The sequence below is a fragment of the Raphanus sativus genome, chromosome 5 (assembly GCF_000801105.2).
Source record: "Raphanus sativus cultivar WK10039 chromosome 5, ASM80110v3, whole genome shotgun sequence".
NCBI lineage: Eukaryota > Viridiplantae > Streptophyta > Magnoliopsida > Brassicales > Brassicaceae > Raphanus > Raphanus sativus.
In genome coordinates, this window is record NC_079515.1 from 21107738 (window position 1) to 21130793 (window position 23056).

General features: G+C 33.3%; 3 protein-coding genes and 1 pseudogene across 5 annotated transcripts; all 4 read left to right on the forward strand.

Moving 5' to 3' along the window:
- The first annotated feature begins 907 nt into the window (after window positions 1–907).
- LOC130494931 (uncharacterized) lies at window positions 908–1396 on the forward strand. The gene has a single exon (XM_056985775.1). It carries the CDS (start codon window positions 908–910, stop codon window positions 1394–1396), a length of 489 nt encoding a protein of 162 aa, XP_056841755.1.
- A 2302-nt stretch (window positions 1397–3698) lies between these two features.
- Window positions 3699–7533, forward strand: LOC108858490 (NADP-dependent malic enzyme 2-like). Its single transcript, XM_056985776.1, has 11 exons — window positions 3699–3997; window positions 5418–5508; window positions 5921–5995; window positions 6073–6224; window positions 6316–6487; window positions 6575–6670; window positions 6777–6848; window positions 6935–7018; window positions 7106–7204; window positions 7297–7344; window positions 7420–7533. The coding sequence occupies exons 1-11, from the start codon at window positions 3699–3701 to the stop codon at window positions 7531–7533; spliced, it is 1302 nt and encodes a 433-aa protein (XP_056841756.1).
- LOC108859650 (signal peptidase complex subunit 1-like) lies at window positions 7298–7894 on the forward strand (annotated as a pseudogene).
- An 8685-nt stretch (window positions 7895–16579) lies between these two features.
- On the forward strand, window positions 16580–19403 carry LOC108859720 (uncharacterized). 3 transcript variants are annotated; one of them, XM_018633627.2, is made up of 7 exons: window positions 16580–16635; window positions 16730–16989; window positions 17432–17653; window positions 17800–17930; window positions 18086–18422; window positions 18532–18911; window positions 19035–19403. In XM_018633627.2, exons 2-7 carry the CDS (start codon window positions 16734–16736, stop codon window positions 19206–19208), a joined length of 1500 nt encoding a protein of 499 aa, XP_018489129.1. In that variant the 5' UTR covers window positions 16580–16635; window positions 16730–16733; the 3' UTR covers window positions 19209–19403. The 3 variants fall into 3 exon arrangements, with proteins under 3 accessions (XP_018489129.1, XP_018489128.1, XP_056867112.1); XM_018633626.2 differs by having other exon boundaries at window positions 16583–16631; XM_057011132.1 differs by lacking the exon at window positions 16580–16635 and having other exon boundaries at window positions 16654–16989.
- Window positions 19404–23056: the final 3653 nt, after the last annotated feature.

A 23056-nucleotide genomic window follows, 5' to 3' on the forward strand; every position in this document is an offset into this window, starting at 1 on the left:
TAACCCCTTTTCATTTGTGAAAGTAAAAAAAATACCCTGCCATTGGTAAAAATACTAAAAATTTGTCTAAGAATCCAACAAGTACAACACATGAAGGATGGCTGACAAGTATGATCGGTTGCCAAAAAAAAAGGCTGACAAGTATGATCAAACTGGTAAGCATTTTCCATATCCGTAACCGTATCGATAGTTAACCCTTTCCTAGCAGGGGCACAGTTAGATATATGCCGTTAATTCATTTTAGATCTATTTGATCACCAGCGAATATTTGTAGTGAAGTTGAAAAATGCATATATAACCAAATACTATGATTTTACTTCCATCTAATTCGTTAGCATCACATTTTAATTCTCTTTGCAAAGATTGATTGAATAGAAAAAAAAAACGAAATCATACGATTATCAGCTCACGAACTTCAGCTTGGATTTTCATTAGTAAGTGTATATTGTAGTCTGTAGAATCAAGATCGTAGACAAGCTCGAAGTTAAATTACTTTCAACACATGTTTTATCACAGATTTGTCATGATTCGCCAAAATCTTGTGTTTTTCTCATAGGTTTTTCATCAATTCTGTAAATATCACATCTAATATTGGATTCCAATCATTTAAAACCAAAAATCAGTCAGTTGTTTTAATTGTGTTGATAAGTAATTGGACATAACATTTTTATTAATAGGTAAAATAGTGGGCCCGTGCGGTAAAATAAACTTAGTGGGCTTGAAAAAAAAGATAAACATAGTGGGCTAATTATTCGGCCCATGCAAGTAATCGTCGCCATATATATATATATATATATTTGTCCTAATAAACGATTTCTTTCTCTTCTCTGTCTCGCGGCCGATAGCTCCAAATTTATTCTCTGGCATTCTAAATTCGATCATAAGCTAGGAGGTCTCTCACGCAACGATGGAGGAGGAGGAGCAAAGTGAATCGCGCATATTTGTGTGGTGGGATGTACAGAGTTGTGTCGTTCCAAGAGGTTACGACCCTCTCCGAATCTGTGGGGCCATAAAATCAGCGATGGAAAGTTTAGGGTTTTGGGGTTCTCTACAAGTTGCGGCAGTTGGAGACGGGAAAAGGATTACTAAGGACATGGTCGAAAGGTTTATAGCTACTGGGATAGAGTTTGAATCTGTGGATATGGAAGTAGAGCACGGCAACCAGTACAGGATCTTCAGCAGCATTGATAAATGGAAAAGGTTACAGTATCCTCCGGGTACTGTAGTTGTTGTTATCAGCAGTGACTCTGGTTACCGTCCGATTCTTCGCTCATTGAGAGAGTCCGGTTTTAGGACTGTTAACTTTTCTAAACCGGATTGGTACAAGGTTCTCGACTTGGGTCCTCGTCTGGATCCCAGACAATATGGTTTTGCTCCTATTCTGGAGGAGGGGTAAGGAACATTATTATTATTATTTGTGTTTGATTCTAAAGTAGTAGTAATAGGTCTTTATTTGACAAAGGTGGTGTTTCATTGTCTTTAGCAGGAGAATGCTTTAACCAGGAAAAACGTTGAATAGCGATCGTGCGCCATGATCTACTGCAGTGTTAAATCTTAAAATCTTGTTTGTTTTTGTTTGTTTTCATGTGTTTCTGTAAGATATTTGATCATGCTTTTCACCTTGATTATTTATCCCTGTATTCATTTCGTGCTACATATTATTAACCTTGAGAAGAAGATCATTGTATTTCTCACGTGTTCCTGGTAATAACAAACATGGTTATACTTGTGGAAATTACTATCAAAGCTCACTGGGAATGTGAGTGGAAAACATTTCTCTTCCAAGTTAAGAGCTTTGAGTGGAGGAACTATTTGGCTGATTAGTTTGTGGAGACTGTTGCTAACGTTATGAGAAGGCCATATTACAAGGATGCACCAACAGCTAAAGAATTTGGAGTCATTGACAGGGTGAGTTTAGGCCCGCTGTTAAGTGCTTTCCGTATCCATCTAGTGATATTGAGGTGACTCGTTGCCATCAATTGTTAAAATCCCTCTGGTTAAGTTCCCTTTCAGTGTCAGCATATCAAAATCCCACTTCCAAATCTTTGTTTCTTTACCAGTCCTGATCTTTTTCTTGGTTTAATCATGAATATATGTCTTCAGACATCTTCCAAGTTGTAGCCAAATGTTTCATGGGAAAATCCTCATATATATTAAAAGAGAAGTACATTTGCCACATGACATTCATACAGATATTCTCAGGAAAATTCTAGCGATTCTATTGGTCGAATTTTTGTAATTTTCTTTTTGATTTATTTTTATAATCGAGCTACTAATTGGAAAGTCACATTAATTGTTAATCGCACTAATCATTTCTTGCGGAAGAATCTTAATAAATATCGATCATTAATCATAACTTGCAGAACAATATTAATAAATGTCGATATGTCATTAATGTCTTAATGGCATAATACGTTTTATATCTAATTAGAAAACTTTTTATTATCAACATACCTTATTTATACTGATTACTTGCGCAAGTCTCGCATCATATAATATGCATAATCGTTTTTAACATTACAAATTTAAAATGTTACCTTTAATCAAACGTAATTTAATTTACACTAGATTTTGACCCGCGCTTTTGAAGCGCGGGATATTTTACGATGAAAATTTCACTAATAATTTAACAAATATTTTGGTAATTTTTAAATAGTGTGTATTTAAAATATTTTTGCATTTAAATCAGTATTTTTAAATTCAACCTGATTGTGATTATACCGGTTAATCCGGAGATCTGACAATTCAATTTATGTTTTTAAAATATTCATATTAAAAAACACTAAAACCCGAGACTAACCGATTGAACTGATGGATGACCGATATGTAATCTAATTAGATTTAAATTGTAATAGTTTCATAATTTGTAATCTTATAATCGAAATTTTAAAGTTCACTATTTTGCAATTTATGAAATTATGACGTTTCTACAAAATTTAAAGAGAAAATGATAGATATAAAATAACTAAGATTAATTATTGTATTATTTGGAAACATTGATAGTAGTATAAAAAATATATTGTTTGGAAACATTGATAGTAGTATAAAGAAATAAGTATATTGTTTGGAAACATTGATAGTAGTATAAAAAAAAGTATATTTGGAACATTAGATAGTAGTATAAAGAAATAAACATTAGTGATTTAATGTATGTTTAACTATAAAGTATAAAGATGTATTTAATTTAAAAACTTACAAAATAAATGTTAGGTCCAACATAATGTTTCTGTTTAATAAGATAGATGTGTTGATAAGTAATTGGACATAACATTTTTATTAATAGGTAAAATAGTGGGCCCGTGCGGTAAAATAAACTTAGTGGGCTTGAAAAAAAAGATAAACATAGTGGGCTAATTATTCGGCCCATGCAAGTAATCGTCGCCATATATATATATATATATATTTGTCCTAATAAACGATTTCTTTCTCTTCTCTGTCTCGCGGCCGATAGCTCCAAATTTATTCTCTGGCATTCTAAATTCGATCATAAGCTAGGAGGTCTCTCACGCAACGATGGAGGAGGAGGAGCAAAGTGAATCGCGCATATTTGTGTGGTGGGATGTACAGAGTTGTGTCGTTCCAAGAGGTTACGACCCTCTCCGAATCTGTGGGGCCATAAAATCAGCGATGGAAAGTTTAGGGTTTGGGGTTCTCTACAAGTTGCGGCAGTTGGAGACGGGAAAAGGATTACTAAGGACATGGTCGAAAGGTTTATAGCTACTGGGATAGAGTTTGAATCTGTGGATATGGAAGTAGAGCACGGCAACCAGTACAGGATCTTCAGCAGCATTGATAAATGGAAAAGGTTACAGTATCCTCCGGGTACTGTAGTTGTTGTTATCAGCAGTGACTCTGGTTACCGTCCGATTCTTCGCTCATTGAGAGAGTCCGGTTTTAGGACTGTTAACTTTTCTAAACCGGATTGGTACAAGGTTCTCGACTTGGGTCCTCGTCTGGATCCCAGACAATATGGTTTTGCTCCTATTCTGGAGGAGGGGTAAGGAACATTATTATTATTATTTGTGTTTGATTCTAAAGTAGTAGTAATAGGTCTTTGTTTGACAAAGGTGGTGTTTCATTGTCTTTAGCAGGAGAATGCTTTAACCAGGAAAAACGTTGAATAAAAGAGAATACATTTGCCACATGACATTCCTACAGCATTCTCAGGAAAATTCTAGCGATTCTATTGGTCGAATTTTTGTAATTTTCTTTTGATTTATTTTTATAATCGAGCTACTAATTGGAAAGTCACATTAATTGTTAATCGCACTAATCATTTCTTGCGGAAGAATCTTAATAAATATCGATCATTAATCATAACTTGCAGAACAATTTAATAAATGTCGATATGTCATTAATGTCTTAATGGCATAATACGTTTTATATCTAATTAGAAAACTTTTTATTATCAACATACCTTATTTATACTGATTACTTGCGCAAGTCTCGCATCATATAATATGCATAATCGTTTTTAACATTACAAATTTAAAATGTTACCTTTAATCAAACGTAATTTAATTTACACTAGATTTTGACCCGCGCTTTTGAAGCGCGGGATATTTTACGATGAAAATTTCACTAATAATTTAACAAATATTTTGGTAATTTTTAAATAGTGTGTATTTAAAATATTTTTGCATTTAAATCAGTATTTTTAAATTCAACCTGATTGTGATTATACCGGTTAATCCGGAGATCTGACAATTCAATTTATGTTTTTAAAATATTCATATTAAAAAACACTAAAACCCGAGACTAACCGATTGAACTGATGGATGACCGATATGTAATCTAATTAGATTTAAATTGTAATAGTTTCATAATTTGTAATCTTATAATCGAAATTTTAAAGTTCACTATTTTGCAATTTATGAAATTATGACGTTTCTACAAAATTTTAAAGAGAAAATGATAGATATAAAATAACTAAGATTAATTATTGTATTATTTGGAAACATTGATAGTAGTATAAAAAATATATTGTTTGGAAACATTGATAGTAGTATAAAGAAATAAGTATATTGTTTGGAAACATTGATAGTAGTATAAAAAATAAGTATATTTGGAAACATAGATAGTAGTATAAAGAAATAAACATTAGTGATTTAATGTATGTTTAACTATAAAGTATAAAGATGTATTTAATTTAAAAACTTACAAAATAAATGTTAGGTCCAACATAATGTTTCTGTTTTAATAAGATAGATTCCTTAATAATAGTGATTACTTGCGCAAGTCTCGCAAGTAATATTCTTGGCGTCACTAATATTCTTCACCCTCACTTTATATATATAAAGATCAATGTCGAGTTCGAGCAAAAGGTATCGTCGTGATGCACAAAGAACTGTCGTGAGCATTCCCAACGGTCGTGAGCAATAGTGGAATTTTTTGTAGTAGATGCACAAATTAATTAGGCGTACTGTCGTGAGAATTCCCAACGGTCCGTCTGCTCTCGCTGTGAAAGAAGCTGCTTGGGGCCTTGCTCGATACGCTGTCATTTCACAGGTAAAACACATTGCTTCTCTTTCAAGAAACAGGTTAGATCGGATTATTTTAAGATGATATTTCACACGGGGAGGGTTGTAACCTTTTCCGGACAGTGGATTGGTTCCAATAGGTTCTCGATTTTCAAGGAGAGTCTTGACAAGATCAGATCCACCAACAAGAAAGGCTTGTCTTACAAACTCGGTCTCAATCGTAAGTCTTCTTCTCCTTGCTTGTCGATCGGTTAACCGTTTTATCTGTGTGACGTTTCAAAAACTAACACATGGATACATATATATAACTAACTTCTTTTCGGTCTTGGGATTCTTCTACGTGGAATTTTTCTGAACCTTTGATAAACTAACTCTTCTTGTTTTGGCTTTTTCTTTTTTTATTCACGTGACTTGAGATTTGTTACTTATGTTTTGATTAGGAGAGGAAGCTGATGCACAATCTCCGCCAGTACACTGTTCCTCTACAGCGTTACATGGCCCTCATGGATCTTCAGGTGATTCATTGTTGCCTCATGTTTACTATTAGTAGAGAATATGGATTTGTAGCTCATGTAACTGAAATGTTTTGCAGGAAAGGAACGAGAGGTTGTTCTATAAGCTTTTGATTGACAACGTGGAGGAGTTGCTTCCAGTTGTGTACACACCAACAATTGGTGAGGCTTGCCAGAAGTATGGTACCATTTTCAGGAAGCCACAAGGTCTCTACATCAGCTTGAAAGAGAAGTGTGTGGTTTTATTTTAATCTTATTTCCCATTTCACTTTCATTTTTTTTTAAATACTAAATAAAAAAAAAGTAAATGTATGGTTCTGTAGGGGAAAGATTCTTGAAGTGTTGAAGAACTGGCCCCAGAGAGGGATTCAAGTTATCGTTGTTACTGATGGTGAGCGCATTCTCGGTCTGGGTAATCTTGGTTGCCAGGGAGTGGGAATTCCAGTGGGGAAGCTTTCTCTTTACACAGCTTTGGGAGGAATCCGTCCATCAGCTGTAAGCATCATCTAACACACAAGGCTGCAATATATACTACTATGTTGTGCCCTAGAAACTGGTTACTAATTATCATTTTTATCGCAGTGCCTTCCAATCACCATAGATGTGGGTACAAACAACCAGAAGTTGCTGGATGATGAATTCTACATTGGCCTTAAACAGAGAAGGGCAACTGGGCAGGTTCTTTACCATTCTCTCTTCCCCATTGTTTTTTTTTTTATTTTGCTTTCCTACAATGGTTTCTTAACAGAAACTGAAATGTTTGTTTTTGGTGTTTGTGATTCAGGAGTATTCAGACTTTCTGCACGAGTTCATGCGCGCTGTGAAGCAGAACTATGGAGAGAAAGTGTTGGTACAGGTAAGAGAGCCATATATATGATGGATTCTGCTCAGAGATATTATTTTTTTAAAGATGTCCTGATATATACTCTTTTTATTTCTCAGTTTGAAGATTTTGCAAACCACAATGCGTTTGACCTTCTGTCTAAGTACATGGATACTCATCTTGTCTTCAATGACGATATCCAGGTAAAGATCATTTCCTAAAAATTGTTCTCTTTGTTACATTTTGGTTTTGAGGTGTCAGCTATCAAGAACTTGTGTCTTGTGTTGCAGGGTACTGCACCTGTGGTGCTTGCTGGGCTTATTGCCGCTCAGAAGGTGCTTGGTAAAAGCCTTGCTGACAATACCTTCTTGTTCTTGGGTGCCGGAGAGGTGAGACCAGGAAGCATTATACTCTCTATAAGCTTATCATCTATATATCTTGCATATATGTTTTGCTGATTGATAACGTTGGTTCTGTGTAGGCTGGAACTGGTATTGCTGAGTTAATTGCTCTTAAAATTCCGAAAGAGGTTAGTAGCTCTTTGAAAGTTGCTCTGTTCTCTGCCAAAGAATAAGTGATTAATCATATCTCTTTTGTTTTGTAGACGGGAGCTCCCATCGAGGAGACCAGGAAGAAGATTTGGCTCGTGAACTCCAAGGTATATTGTTTGGCAGCCAACAAGAACTTTCTCATCCTCTTTAACTTTAACCTTTCTTGATCTCTTATGTTTCTCCCCAGTATCACTTTCCGTCGAGAAGATTCAGATCGTTTCTCCAGAAATGGATTGGCAAGGACAGAAACTAGCGGAGCAGTTGATGCAGATCCTGCTCTTGATCGCCGCAGTTGTGGCGTTCGTCGTTTGGTTACACGACGGCTTCGTTTAGGACGATGATGTGGATTTATGCAGGAGGTATTGGTGTCACGACGTTGATCACGGTGCCAAACTGGCCTTTCTTCAACCGTCATCCTCCCAAGTGGTTGGATCCAAGTGAAGCAGAGAAGCATCCTAAACCCGAAGTCGTTGTTAGTTCGAAGAAGAAGTCTTCTAAGAAGTAGCAAATCTTCTTTTGTAATCTCTCTTTTTTTCCTACACCTTTTAATATAAAAAAAAGACATGTTCTGGATTTTGCTTATAAAGCTTATGAATAAGATATAGTCTAAATGACAAAAAAAAAGATCTCTTATGTTTCCTCTTTTAAACTTTATTTCCCCAGGGACTAATCGTTAGCTCCCGCAAAGTGTCGATTCAGCACTTCAAGCAGCCATGGGCGCATGCGTACGAACCTGTCAAGGACCTCATTGGTGCTGTGAATGTACGTGATGAACTCATCTTTAAAATCTCTTGGTTTTAGTATTTTTTTTTTTTAAATTCATGTATATATTCATTCACTCTTTGTTGAATCTTTTTACAAACAGGCAATCAAACCAACAGTTCTCATTGGAACCTCTGGTGTGGGTCAGACTTTTACAAAGGAAGTTGTTGAAGCCATGGCTACCAACAACGAGGTTTCTACTTTTACAAATGTAATTTACTAAAGGAAGTGTTACTTTTACAAATGTAATTTACTTACTTATATTGAATATAGATTACTTGGGCAAATTGATATCATATTTAATGCAGGAAAGTAACACTAAATACTAACCTTATTATATATTACTTGCGTAAGAATACTAATTAATACATGTATTAATAAGTTTCTTTATTACAAATATGGTAAATCATTCACTCTTGATTTCATATTGGTTACATTGCTTAATGCGATTTAACGATTTGTATCTAATTAGGTTATTTTTTTATTAACTTACCTTACTAATATTGATTACTTGCGCAAGTTAAAATCATATCATATGCATATTATTTTATGACAATACAAATATAAGGTATTTCCTTAAACAATTTCATTATGCAAACTAAATATATAATTTTAATTATTTTATTACAAAAATAATTAATATATAATTAAAATATTATTAAAATATAATTAAAATAATTATTTTATTAAAATGCAAACCACGGGTCCCGCGGATTACCCGCAAATCTGGGCGAGGCGGGTGCGGATATTTGAATCTTTCATTGCAGGTCATGCGGGTCGAAATTATGAGTAAATAAAACACTACGTGATCCGCGGGTTGGCGGGGCGGGCCGTTCACTTTGTACTATTTAGGGTATACCCAAGGGTTTACCGTTTAGTGTTTAGAATTTACCTAAGAGTTTAAGGTATATCCAAGAATTTAAGGTTTAGTGTTTGGATTTTTACCCAAGGGTTTAAGCTTTGTCCAAAGGTTTATTTTTTGAATTATACAGAGGTATCCTGGCCCCACAGAAGTGGTCCAGACTAGTCATGTGTTGCCACATGTCCAAAGGTTTAGGGTATAGTGTTTAGTGTTTATGAGTTTTAGTGGGGAAGGGTTTAGGGAAGACACTAAACACTGGAGAATGGTGAGTGCATTCTCGGTCTAGGTGATCTTTGTCCAAGGGTTTAGGGAAAGTTGGGAACACATATCTGCATATTTTTGATAGAACATGCATCGATTATTAATTCTTTTCTTGCCCAATTAATATGATCTCTTATGAATCTATTATAAATGTAAGTTACCTTATTTATTTGAATACTTTTTTGCGAAAGTTTTAATCACATTTATTGATATTTATTGAGAATATGTTAATTCTTGCACAATGGAGTATCACATTAACTCGACTTTTAAATTTTTCTAAATTTTCAAAGTCGTTTTTAATCTTGTTGCCTTATTTTAAATAAATCTAACTTGCGCAAAAAGACTAATATTTAATTCAAATCAGTTTATGATATTGTAGATTTAATAACTTTATTTATTCTTGCGCAATGTGATATCACATTAATTGGACTTTTAAATCTTTCTAAATTTTCAAAGTTGTTTTTAATCTTGTTGCCTTATTTTAAATAAATCTAACTTGCGTAAGAAGACTAATATTTAATTCAAATCAGCTTATGATATTGTAGATTTATTTACTTTATTTATTCAATTTAAATGTTTATTATGAAAAATTAATATTTCATGCTTTGCCTCCTAAACAGGTATTACACTTTATAATTGCTTACATTTTATATTACAATAGCATACTAATGAGATGAACTCTTTCTTTAGCAGGTCCTGATGTTACAGTCCTCAGGTGATATTTTCTCTGGTTCTGGATTTTTCAGGAACTCTCTTGTCTAAAAGAAAAAGCCAAAAAGATCGTGATAGTAGCCTTGAGGATCAACACTCTCTCAACAAGAGACATTCCCACAAGAAAATCAAGGGGGAGTGATCTCGAAGATTTTTAAAAAGATTTATTTCCTATTGTTATGGCTTTGTCTTACTTCCGCATTCTTACTATGATAAAAATGGATTTGTCTTATCATATATAGCTTGGGATTTTTTTGATTATTGAAAACTTACTTATGTTGCAATGATTTTTGTCACTATCTGCGTTCTTTATTATTATTTATTTCAAAGAAAAACGCATTTAGTCTTTTCTTTTCTTGTGCTCATGACAATTTTCAAAACAATTGCATTGTAATAACGCCCATATTTTAGTAATAATCTGTTGGAAGAGATGAAATTATCTAATTTTCGTTCTAATGACATGTTATTATTTAGTCAATGTATTCGTTATTGTTTTTTTAGTTATATTTTTTATTGGATTATTTTCTGTTTTCAGATCTCAATATATAATAAGATCATTTTTATAATTATTATTATCATCATTTAACAATTATATTATTACTTGTTTATTATTTATTTGTCACAATTTGCCTTGAATAAAAAATATGTCCATATTTATCACATTAATGATTACCAATTAATGATGATTACAACATCACGTAACATATATTCGTCATATTTAATTCACAAGATTGATTGGTAATAAGTAAGAATGATTTATGATAATGCATTAAATTCAGAACATCTATATAGCAATAAAAAGAATGTAAAAAATTGTATAAATATATTATTTGATACTAACTTGTCGTGCAATCATATCAACACTGTTATATATATATCTTACATTTTCTTATGATCTACATTTAAGTTGCTTATTTTCTTCAAAGCTTAATCTAATGACGTTTTTTAGAAAACAGATAACTTCTTATGTTATCCGGAAGGACGATGATGAAGAAAATATTGAAACTATTAAAGAAGCATGTTATTGGGCATCAACAAAGGATCTACGCAAGTTGTTTTGTATCCTATTGCTAACACATAGTATCACAAATCCAGAAAACGTTTGGAATGCTACTTGGGAAAACTATCACAAGATATATTATGTAACCAAAGGAAAAGTACGGATAAATCAAGTTATCTCATGTTTTTATCAAAAGAAAACGTCATTAGAAATTGTGACTGGGTAAATATATTTTTTTACCTGTTCTTTCAGACTTGAGTTTATCAGAAGATCAAATTGAGAGTTTATCTTTGGAGGAGATTGAATCAATCATGCATTTGAACGGAAGTTCATTGATGTTGTTTAAGTTTTAACGTGTTATCAATAGTATACTCGCGTTGAGTGACTTGAGTATATGATGCAAAATTCAAACAGTGAATTCAGTGTATGTTACAACATTCATCTGATTGTTTTCTAGGATATGTGATCTTAGAACATTAATACACCTATTATATTATCATAAATTGGTATGCAGTAAATATGATATCAACTTGCCAAAGTAATTCGTATTTAATATAAGGTAAGTTATTAAAACCAAATTAACTAAAGGTGAATTATTTAAACAAAGTAATAAATATGATACCAAGTTGCGTAAGTAATACGCAATGAAAATAAAGTAAGTTATTAATAAAAAATTAACAAATTACAAATAGGAAAGTAACACTAATTTGAGAGAGAGAGAGAGAGAGAGAGAGAGAGAGAGAGAGAGAGAGAGAGAGAGAGAGAGAGAGAGAGAGAGAGAGAGATTTAGTGTTTTGGGTATACCCAAGGGTTTACAATTTAGTGTTTTGGGTATACCCAATGGTTTAGGGTATATCCAAGAATTTAGAGTTTAGTGTTTGGATTTTTACCCAAGGGTTTAAGCTTTGTCCAAGGGTTTAGGCATTTAGGGTATATTGTTTAGTGTTTATGATTTACTCTTTTGTGACAGTTTTAAAATTGTTAAAAAAATCATCTTTTGGCAGCTACTAATATTTTTCATTTATAAACTTAACACAAATTATTATTATTTTATTTATTATCTTTAAAATAAGTTGTACATTATTTGGCAAACTATGATTAGTTGGTAATTCACCCAAGAAAAATTCATGATAAAATATTATACTAGGAAACATCCCTATATAAATCAAAATTGTGGTAGTTAAAAGATAATCGGTGAATTAAAAGAATGTTTACATTTTTATATTTTTTTAAAAAAAAGGTTTACGATGAGGGGGAGAGAAAGAGAGAGAGATTTAATGTTTTGGGTATACTCAAGGATTTACAGTTTAGTGTTTAGGATTTATCTAAGGGTTTAGGGTATATCCAATAATTTAGGGTTTAGTGTTTGGATTTTTACCCAAGGGTTTAAGCTTTGTCCAAGGTTTTAGGGTATAGTGTTTAATGTTTATGATTTACTCTTTTGTGACGGTTTTAAAATTGTTAAAAAAAATTCATCTTTTGGCAGCTACTAATATTTTTCATTTATTTTAAAGACTTAACACAAATTATTATTATTTTATTTATTATCTTTAAAAAAAGATGTACATTAATTGGCAAACTATGATTAGTTGGTAATTTACCCAAGAAAAATTCATGATAAAATATTAAACTAGGAAACATTCCCATATAAATCAAAATTGTAGTAGTCAAAAGATAATCAGTGAGTTAAAAGAATGTTTACATTTTTTTTTTCAAAAAAAGGTTTACGATGAGGGGGGAGAGAGAGAGAGAGAGAGAGAGAGAGAGAGAGAGAGAGAGAGAAGAGAGAGAGAGAGAGAGAGAGAGAGAGAGAGAGAGAGAGAGAGATTTAGTGTTTTGGGTATACCCAATGATTTACAGTTTAGTGTTTATGACTTATCCAAAGGTTTAGGGTATATCCAAGAATTTAGAGTTTAGTGTTTGGATTTTTATCCAAGGGTTTAAGCTTTGTCCAAGGGTTTAGGGTATAGTGTTTAGTGTTTATACATTTACTCTTTTGTGATGGTTTAAAAATTGTTAAAAATATTTTTAACAATTCATCTTTTCGCAGCTACTAATATTTTTTATTTATTTTAAAAACTTAACACAAATTATTATTATTTTATTTATTATCTTTAAAAAAAAGTTTTACATTAATTGGCAAACTATGATTAGTTGGTAATTCATCCAAAAAAAATTCATGAAAAAATATTAAACTAGGAAATATTCCCATATAAATCAAAATTGTTGTTGTTAAAAGATAATCGGTGAATTAAAAGAATTACATTTTTATATTTTTCAAAAAAAAAAGTTTACGATGAGGGGGAGAGAGAGAGAGAGAGAGATTTAGTGTTTTGGGTATATCCAAGGGTTTACAGTTTTGTGTTTAGAATTTATCCAAGGGTTTAGGGTATATCCAAGAATTTAGAGTTTAGTGTTCGGATTTTTACCCAAGGGTTTAAGCTTTGTCCATGGGTTTAGGGTATAGTGTTTAGTATTTATGATTTACTCTTTTGTGACGTTTTTAAAATTGTTAAAAAATTCATCTTTTGGCAGCTACTAATATTTTTATTTATTTTAAAAACTTAACACAAATTTTTATTATTTTATTTCTTATTTTTAAAAAAAGCTGTACATTAATTGACAAACTATGATTAATTGGTAATTCACCCAAGAAAAATTCATGATAAAATATTAAACTAGGAAACATTCCTATATAAATCAAAATTGTTGTAGTTAAAAGATAATCGGTTAATTAATGTTTACATTTTTATATTTTTCAAAAAAAGGTTTACGATGAGGGGGAGAGAGAGAGAGAGAGATTTAGTGTTTTGGGTATACCCAAGGATTTACAGTTTAGTGTTTAGGATTTACCCAAGGGTTTAGGGTATATCCAAGAATTTAGAGTTTAGTGTTTGGATTTTTATCCAAGGGTTTAAGTTTTGTCCAAGGGTTTAGGGTATAGTGTTTAGTATTTATGATTTAACTCTATTGTGACGGTTTTAAAATTGTTAAAAAAAATTCATCTTTTGGCAGCTACTAATATTTTTTATTTATTTTAAAAACTTAACACAAATTATTATTATTTTATTTATTATCTTTAAAAAAGCTGTACATTAATTGGCAAACTATGATTAGTAGGTAATTCACCCAAGAAAAATTCATGATAAAATATTAAACTAGGAAACATTCCCATATAAATTAAAATTGTGGTAGTTAAAAGATAATCGGTGAATTAAAAAAAAATTACATTTTTATATTTTTCAAAAAAAAAAGGTTTACGATGAGGGGGGAGAGAGAGAGAGAGAGAGAGAGAGAGAGAGAGAGAGAGAGAGAGAGAGAGAGAGAGAGAACTACGATCCACTTATGCACTTATAATAATAACAGTAACAGTAACATGTAGTATATGAATTAGACATAATGATACATAGAGATTGAGAAAGAATTATAATCTACTTATATATTTATACTAATAGCTAGACGGTTAATATATGAATCATATGAATGACCGCACGCACGATATGATCGTAATTACCTTTTTATCTTTTTCAAAAAATTAAAAGGTTTATGATGAGAGAGAGGGAGAGAGACTTATATGTGGAGAAACCTAAATGAGTAAGATACAAAAATACAACGAGAGTGAAATATAATTACGATCCACTTATGCACTAATAATAATAGCTATACATGCATTATATAAATCATATCGATGTCCGCACATGCGTGATTTATTTATTTCATATTTCAAAGTATATGATAATAATTTAAACATCAAAGTAGATTGAATGAAGTAATGTCTAAAAGGCTTATAGTTTTGAACCACAAAGACTGAATGAAGAAAAAAATTAGTTTTAATAATACATTAAACATATGAATTGTATTTGAATAATACATATTTATATGAATAATACATAAAACATATGAAGAACAAATTTAGTTTTAATAATACATAAAACATTTGATTAGATATTAATAATGTTTCTGCCTAGACCAATGTTCTCTCATGGCAGCTATATGTTACACTTTCAAGAGTTAAGTCGAGATCTGGATTAAAAATCCTAATAACTGGTAAAGAAATGAAGCCGAAGACAAAAACATTGAATGTTGTCTACAAACAAGTTTTTCAGAATATTCCATAGGCATGATATTTAATTGTTATCTATTTTTTTCCTGTGTCTGATGCTTTATCGCAAAAACGGTTGTCTTATGATATAAAATCCGCTACTTCTAAAACTTTGTACTATTTAATCCATAAATGAATTTGATTTTTTTTTTCAGGTCTCTCATTGAAGTTGTTTTCTTTATTGAGAATTGTACTTCATACTTTATAAAATTTATGGATAATATTTTCAGTTTTATTATCTTTTCTTTTAACATGTCTCCATAAATTTTACGAGTCAAATTTATGCATAAAATAATTTTCACCTAAAATAAATAATTACAACATATATACCATCTCATTCTAATTAGTGATAATGTAAAATATGTTACTTCTCTAACTATACACTATTAATTCCAGATTTGAAAAAAAAAATATCTTCTTAAACACATAAATTATTTTGGGACGTTGCAATTATACATACACACAATAACTACCTCTTGATACCCAAGTTACTTTGTTCTATCTCGTCCTTTTAAAATATTGACTACCATCATTTTTACTGTGCCTGATGTTTTATCCCAAAAACGGTGGTCTTATGATATAAAATCTGTTACTTCCAAACTTGAACAATATTTTGTCCGTAATTTGAAATTGTACAATGCCCGCACAGGGTGCGGGCCGGTCACCTAGTTCAACCTTAAATGATAAATTTTTATGTTCTTGACACATATTCCTTCAATTCTTTTATTCTTTTGGATTTTTTAAAAAGGAAATTTTGTAAGAAATTACAATTAAATAATTAACTTTTACTATTAAATATTTTTATTAAATTAAATTTTGTTTTTAGTATATATATTTTTAATCATGAGATATTCTAACCTATGTCGTAATATTAAAAGAAAATTAATATCAAATAATTTTTTGCAACTATATTTTGTTTAAGACTTTAGAAATTAAAAATTACTATATAATTATTTTCTTAAGAAAAATTCATTGTTATTATCTTAGTATATTTATTTTAATTGTGATATAGTTTAACATATATCACAACTTTAAATATATAATTTTCATGTGTCACAATCATGTTAATTAATAATTTTTCGAAATTATGTTTAGGATTTTAAAGAAATTATTTTTAAAAAATTATTAAATAATTTTTAATGTACTTTTTTACTACTAAATAAATTTTAAAATTATTTTATTTCATAATTCGCTTTTGTTATCTTAGTTTATATATTTTTAATCATTATATATATGTAAAACACATTTCACAATATTAGATGGAAGATTAGTATCAAATAATATTGTGCAATTATCTTTTGTTTGAGATTTAAACATGGAAAATTACTATTAATGAATTTATAGTTACTTTTTAACAAAATTCATTCTTGTTATTATATTATTATATATTTTATTAATCATTATATATTTTAACACATGTCAAAATTTTAAGAGAAAAATTACCATCAATTATTCTTTCACAATATATTTGCTTTAGGATTGTATTAAAGGAAAATTAATCTTAAAGAAGTTATTTTACAAATATTTTTTCTTCTCTTCTAGCGTTTTAGATTCGACTAAAAGCGAGGTGGGTAGGTGATTTTCGATCATCTAGATTATAGTCCGATTCATTCTCCCAACTTTTGAATTTGATATATTTTTGGTTTTTATTCTTAAATCTCAAAGGAGGATGATGATGAACTCAAAGGTGCCGACGGATGCTCAGTCTAAAGCTCCGACATGGGTCTTTTGGGACATCAACAGTTGTCCGGTTCCGGCTGACGTCGATGCTCGTATTATCGGTCCGTGTATAAAAAGCTTTGTGAATACTTTAGGCTACACCGGTCCTCTCACCATCACTGCCATTGGCATGCTAACAGACGTCCCTCTTGACGTCCTGCGAGCCATCTATTCCTCTGGAATCGCTCTCCGTCACGTTCCTATAGGTTAAAAATATCTCATCATTCGAATTTATATTCTCAGCTGTTTATTTAGTTTAGGGTTTAGATTCTTAACTGTTTAGTTTGTGAAACATAGATAGGAATAGGCAGGCAGGCTGAGGAGGGTTTTTCTTATTGCAGTTCGATTTTGTAACACACCTCATAGGTCACATAGTATTGATTGAGATCCGATATAATACATCCATCGGACTATATCACATCATGGAAACCATATTTATACTGTATATTATCAGTTTTCTTTCTTTTTTTTTCAAATGTATGTTTGGGTTTTTTGGGGTTATGGGTTCCACTAATAACTAAGACCCATTCAGGTATTTTATACAGGGTACGGATCGGGTTTCTTGTCGACTGAAATATGGTGATCCGTTTTAATGGCACTTGAGTAATCCATCTCTCTAATCCTTTCTCTGAATATATTTTGAAACAGGTAATGGCGTTTACTTGGAACTGTTTTTGTGGGGCTGGAAAAATCTACCTCCAGCTAATGTCATGCTTGTATCTGATTCTGTACGCTTCGATCCACCTCTTGCGACTCTAAGAATGGGCGGCAGATACAATGTTATCCGGCCAAGTTTCTCTGCCTCCTCCTCTGCTCTTTACTCTACCTCAAACCATAGATTGCAAAGCTTACTAGCAATGCTACGGGCAGGTCCTCTCTTTTTTTCTTCTCTCAGTTTCCAAATATTTAAATTTGATTCAAGGTTGCTTGTATGAAATTCAAAAAAAATATATATATATATATATTATTTATGTATATCTTTTATACATATTTTTAATAATCATTTTCTCCACTAGGTGAACTTAAATTGGAGGAGGGAGATAAGTGCAGTGAAATCCCAGCCTTTGTTTGCTCAACATGCGATGGCTATTTTGACATCAAAGACTTTGAAAGTTTCATCACGCACCTCAGCAGTCCAGGGCATGAAGTAAGCACCTTACCCAATTAATACATTTGTCATTGTCTAACTATAGGGTCTATTTGATTTAACAATTTTAAATTACATATAGAACGAAATGGAGGGAGTACTAGTTTTGTTTTGCCAAATTGGACTTAAATGTTATCTTCTTCTTTGTTGTCAAGGTGGAGGAGGATCCATATTTCCCCGAGCCTCATTGCGATTATTATTATCAGAAGGAAGATGCTACTACTACTGCCCAGAAGATTATGATTTACCCCAAGGCGCCGACCGATACTGAGGCTCAGGCTCCAACATGGGTCTGGTGGGACCTTAACAGGTGTCCGGTTCCCGCTGACGTCGATGTTCGTATTATCGGTCCGTGTATAAAAAGTGCTGTGAACAATTTAGGCTACATGGGTCCTCTCACCATAATTGCCATTGGTATTCTAACAGACGTCCCTCTTGACGCCCTGCAAGCCATCTATTCCTCTGGAATCGCTCTCCATCACGTTCCTACAGGTTAATAACAATATCTCAACATCCTAATTTATTTATTTTATTTTAAAAAATAATAATAATAATAATTAGGGTTTTTAGGTTCTCTAAGTGTTTAGTGTTTCTTAAACAGAGGTGAATGGAATTAAAGATAGTCTGTATTGGTGGAGCACCAAAAACCCATCTCCTACTAATTTCATGCTCTTATCCGGTGAACGAGTCTTCGGTGTAACTCTTGAGCGTCTAGAGTCGCAGGGATACAATATTATCCGGTCACTCTTTCCTTATGATGCTAGAAAAGTAGACTCTGCACTCAGCTTAAGCTTTACAAGTGAAGGGTGCTTCTTCCTTTGGCGTAGCTTACTGACAGTGTTACGTTCAGACGTTGATGAACTTGACAAGGACGAAAGGGGTGAATCTGCCTTGGTTTGCTCAACATGTGATCTCAAGGTTGATGCGAAAGACTTTGAACGTTTTATTACGCATCTCAACAGTAAAGAACATGGACTAAAGGTAAAGAAGACATTTAGCATTTTTCCTTTGTATAACTCGGGTGGGTCCTTTTGATTTAACAATTTGCTAGTTGTGTGTTTTACCAAATTTTTTGACCTTTTCTTTCCGTGTTGTCAAGAGCAGGAGTTGCAATTTTACCCTCAGGATTGCAGTTCTTATGAGAAAGAGGACGCTACTACGATTAAACATGTTCTGACGTGTTTTAGAGCTGGTCTGAGGAGCTGCCAACGTAAAGCAGAAGAGGAACGTAAAGCCAAAGATAAAGAAATTGAACTTTTCAGCAGAACTTTCTCGTAAAGCAAAACTCGTAAGACGTCAAGAAAAAGATGAAAGAAGAAGAAAAGCTAAATACATTGGCACATGCTGTTCTCTATTATGGCATTTTGTGCTTCTCTAATTATTCAATGGTTTGTCAACTTTTAGGTGGAAACGTGTTTTCAACATATACCTATTATCATGCCTCGGTTTATTTATTGTAAGTGAATTAAGATATTCCATAACTAGTTGGTTACATCTCCATAGCTCGCATCCTAGCCAAACCGGACCTTATTAGTTATCAGCTGCCAGGAAATGTATTCTAACACAACTAGGCATTTCAAATACCATCCACTGAGAAGTGTTCTTATCCTGAGCCAGCTTTGGTGAGCCTGAAATGGTCAAACAGAGGCATAAGGCATTGGCATGATCTTAAGCCCATTGCATAAGGCATTCCCATATCCATTGCCAATTGCAATTGCTGCCGCAGGGTAATGTCCCATACCCGGTGGCAATGTACTAACCAGAAGCCATTGGCATGATCTTAAGTTGGAGACTATTAGTTAAGTGTGACTTTTTCTTTATCAGTTTTAGAGTGTAGCGAGAGTGTTACCTGTACATAAAGTTGAAGTGACTTTTTTTCAAAATGGAACACCAAGCACAGGTTATTCTAATCAGTAATGGTGCGTCAATGTCTCCCGGTATTTGAAGATGGCCAAACTAACTTCCAGCCAAGTAACATGACCTGCACAATAAAGGAAAGACGTTAGCTAGTTTTCTTTTTTCTCGTTAGAATGTCAGTTAATCCAAGTAACATGACCTGCACAAGCGCTTCGTGTGACATGCCTGAGCTAGGGGAACAAAATGGGTCTCTTGCTCCCGAGATCAAGATTGTAAGTGGTGCTTTGGCTGCAGATACATCTGAGATCAAAGATTGAAAGAACCGCTTAGGCTGTCCTAGCTCGCTATATATCTTTTAGTTTGTTCACTTCAGTCGACTTGCTATTTATGTACTTAATTTAAATATGGAGTTTTATATTAGAGTTTTTTTTTTTTTGCTTATTCACCTTATTACAAACTCAAACTTATATTTGGATTCCTTAATTACGAGTTTGCTTAAAGTTTATTTTTTTCCCTGTCCATTTTCTTCATCATTGTATTGATACCGTTGGAGGTCTCTTGTCTAAGAGGACATGAACTCAAATAAAAGAGGTTTTGAAAATTTACAAGCTTTGTGAGAATTCTTGGAATATAAAGTATTAACATATGGCTAGCAAAGAATTCGACTCCTAGCCAAATTTCAGTCTGTTATCATAAAATTTGTTTTATTTTTCTGAATTTAAAAGATAAGAAAATCACCTATACAGTTGGTGTGCCTTTTTTGATTCCTTAGCACATTTGATGCAAAGAGAATACTATTCACATCTTTTTTTAAGTATAGATTACTATTCACTACTATTTTGAAACTATTCAACTAGTCATTATCTTCTTTGACTTATAAACAGTGAACATACATTTCTCTCCAACCTCACCCTCCAAAATAATTTTAAAAGATTCATCTCTAACTCTTTTAAAAAAAAATCATAAATAATATAGAAAGTTTTAAAATAAAAATAAAGAAGAGGAAAGACAAGGTTCAACTAAACGGGCAATATTGAGGAACTTCTAGAACATCTGCTACTTCCAAAAGAGAAGAAACATCTCTTCATCACTCTGTTATTATCACCACCACTACTGCTACAATCTTCCGCACAACCTCCACCGTCTCCGGCCACCATCGCCGCCTTCCCTTTGTTCCGGCCAATCACCTCTTGAACAGCCAGGTAGAGCTTGCGATCCAGTGAAGAATCCATCGAGATCGACCTTCTTATGGGCTGGATTTCACTAAACTGACTATCTTTGCCACGAGTATTGATGCATTCATCTCCCATACTCGTCACTTTGTGAAACATCCTCTCTCTCTTATGCATTGCATGAAGATCAAACTTTCGACTTATCAACGCTTCGTCCGAGGTAGCTTGATCTGCAAGAAAGTCTCTGCTTCTCATGCTTTGTCTGTTATTACCATTACTGATCCCAAGCTCAATCACAAAGAACTCATTGTCGCCTCCTGAAACCGCGTCTGGTTCAAGATTCTATAGAATTCAAAGATCAAATAAGTATAACTCCCTTATTATTAACTTGTGAAACTGACTCAAAACACAAGTCTTCAATCCTCAAACCCTACAAGTTATGTCACACACACGACATATACTTATATAGGCTAGTATTTATCCTAATCCTATTAGATTACATAACTTTAGATAACTCCTAATTATATTATGTATCTATCTCCATGACTCGGTAGGATTAGGCTAAACTCTTGCATCTCAATCTTCTTTTCTTTTCAAGCTTATCCCAACAGTCTCCCCTTTAAGCTTGAAATCTTCTCTTGTCACATCTTGCACACCAATCAGTTCTCTCATTTCCTTGAACTTGGTTCTTCCTAGAGCTTTGGTAAGTATATCAGCTTTCTGTTGATCACTCGCGACATGCTCCACAACAATCTTACCCCTCTCAACACACTCCCGTATGTAGTGGTAACGAGAGTGTATGTGTTTGCTTCTTCGGTGGAAAACCGGGTTTCTTGTAAGAGCTATAGCAGATTGATTGTCGATCCTGATTACTACCTTCTGCTCCGGTTCTTCTGTGATCTCACTCAGCAGCTCCTGCAGCCATACAGCCTGTTTGGCAGCCTCTGTTCCTGCCATGAACTCCGCCTCACAGCTTGAAAGAGCAACTGTTTCTTGTTTACCTGAGCACCAAGTAATCAAGCTTTCTCCAAAGTAAAATATATGACCTGCAGTGCTTCTTCCATCATCTGGATCAATATTATGGCTGCTGTCACTGTACCCTATAAGTCTTGGAACACTTGGTACTGATCGCGTGAACATAAGGCCTAGCGACGCACTCCCCTTTAAGTACCTGAGACAATGCTTCATTGCCGCTCCATGCGAAACCTTAGGACTCTGCATGTAACGACTCAAGATTCCCACAGCATATGATAAATCTGGTCTAGTATGGAGCAAATACCTCAGACAACCTACACTCCTTCGATAGCTTGTTGCATCAATGTTGTCTTCTTCAATTGATTTCTCCAGTTGTAACCCGTGCTCCATAGGTATATGTGACATATTGCAGTTGCTCATGCCACTTTCTTCTAGTATCTTCAATGCGTACCTTCTTTGATTTAGAGTTATACGACCTTCCTCTTGACTGACCTCGATTCCCAAGTAGTAGCTCAGCTTTCCCAAGTCACTCATATCGAACTTACTAGCCATCTCTCTCTTGAACTCTTTGATCACATACGGGCTTGCTCCAGTCACAAATAAGTCGTCAACATATACCGCCACAACAAGTATATTTTCTTTCACAGTCTTTCTGTAAACAGAAGGTTCCTTAGAGCATCTTGTGAATCCCAACTCGAGAAGTATTCCATTAAGCTTATCGTTCCATGCCCGTGGGGCTTGTTTCAATCCGTACAACGCCTTATGTAGCTTATATACCTTCTTCTTACTTCCCTGCACCTCGAAACCCTCTGGTTGACTCACATACACAGTCTCTTTCAGTTCACCGTGTAGGAACGCTGTTTTCACGTCAAGGTGATGTACTTCCCATCCTCGTGTAGCAGCAATGCTTACAAGTAATCTGATGGTTTCCAGTCGAGCAACAGGCGCAAACACTTCCTCGTAGTCTATGCCGTACTGCTGTACGTAACCTTTGGCCACTAAACGTGCTTTGTACTTCTTGATCGATCCATCAGAGTTGAACTTGATCTTAAACAACCATCGCAATCCTATTGGTCTTACTCCATCGGGCAGATCAACCAAGCTCCACACCTTGTTCTTCTC

Coding starts and splice junctions, on each gene's coding strand:
- LOC130494931 (XM_056985775.1), top strand. CDS start 908: ATGGAGGAGGAGGAGCAAAGTGAATCGCGCATATTTGTGTGGTGGGAT.
- LOC108858490 (XM_056985776.1), top strand. CDS start 3,699: ATGGTCGAAAGGTTTATAGCTACTGGGATAGAGTTTGAATCTGTGGAT. Junction 3,998..5,417: donor GCTCCTATTCTGGAGGAGGG/GTAAGGAACATT, acceptor CAAATTAATTAG/GCGTACTGTCGTGAGAATTC. Junction 6,671..6,776: donor AGAGAAGGGCAACTGGGCAG/GTTCTTTACCAT, acceptor TTTGTGATTCAG/GAGTATTCAGACTTTCTGCA.
- LOC108859720 (XM_018633627.2), top strand. CDS start 16,734: ATGATGATGAACTCAAAGGTGCCGACGGATGCTCAGTCTAAAGCTCCG. Junction 16,990..17,431: donor TCTCCGTCACGTTCCTATAG/GTTAAAAATATC, acceptor ATTTTGAAACAG/GTAATGGCGTTTACTTGGAA. Junction 17,654..17,799: donor ACTAGCAATGCTACGGGCAG/GTCCTCTCTTTT, acceptor TTTCTCCACTAG/GTGAACTTAAATTGGAGGAG.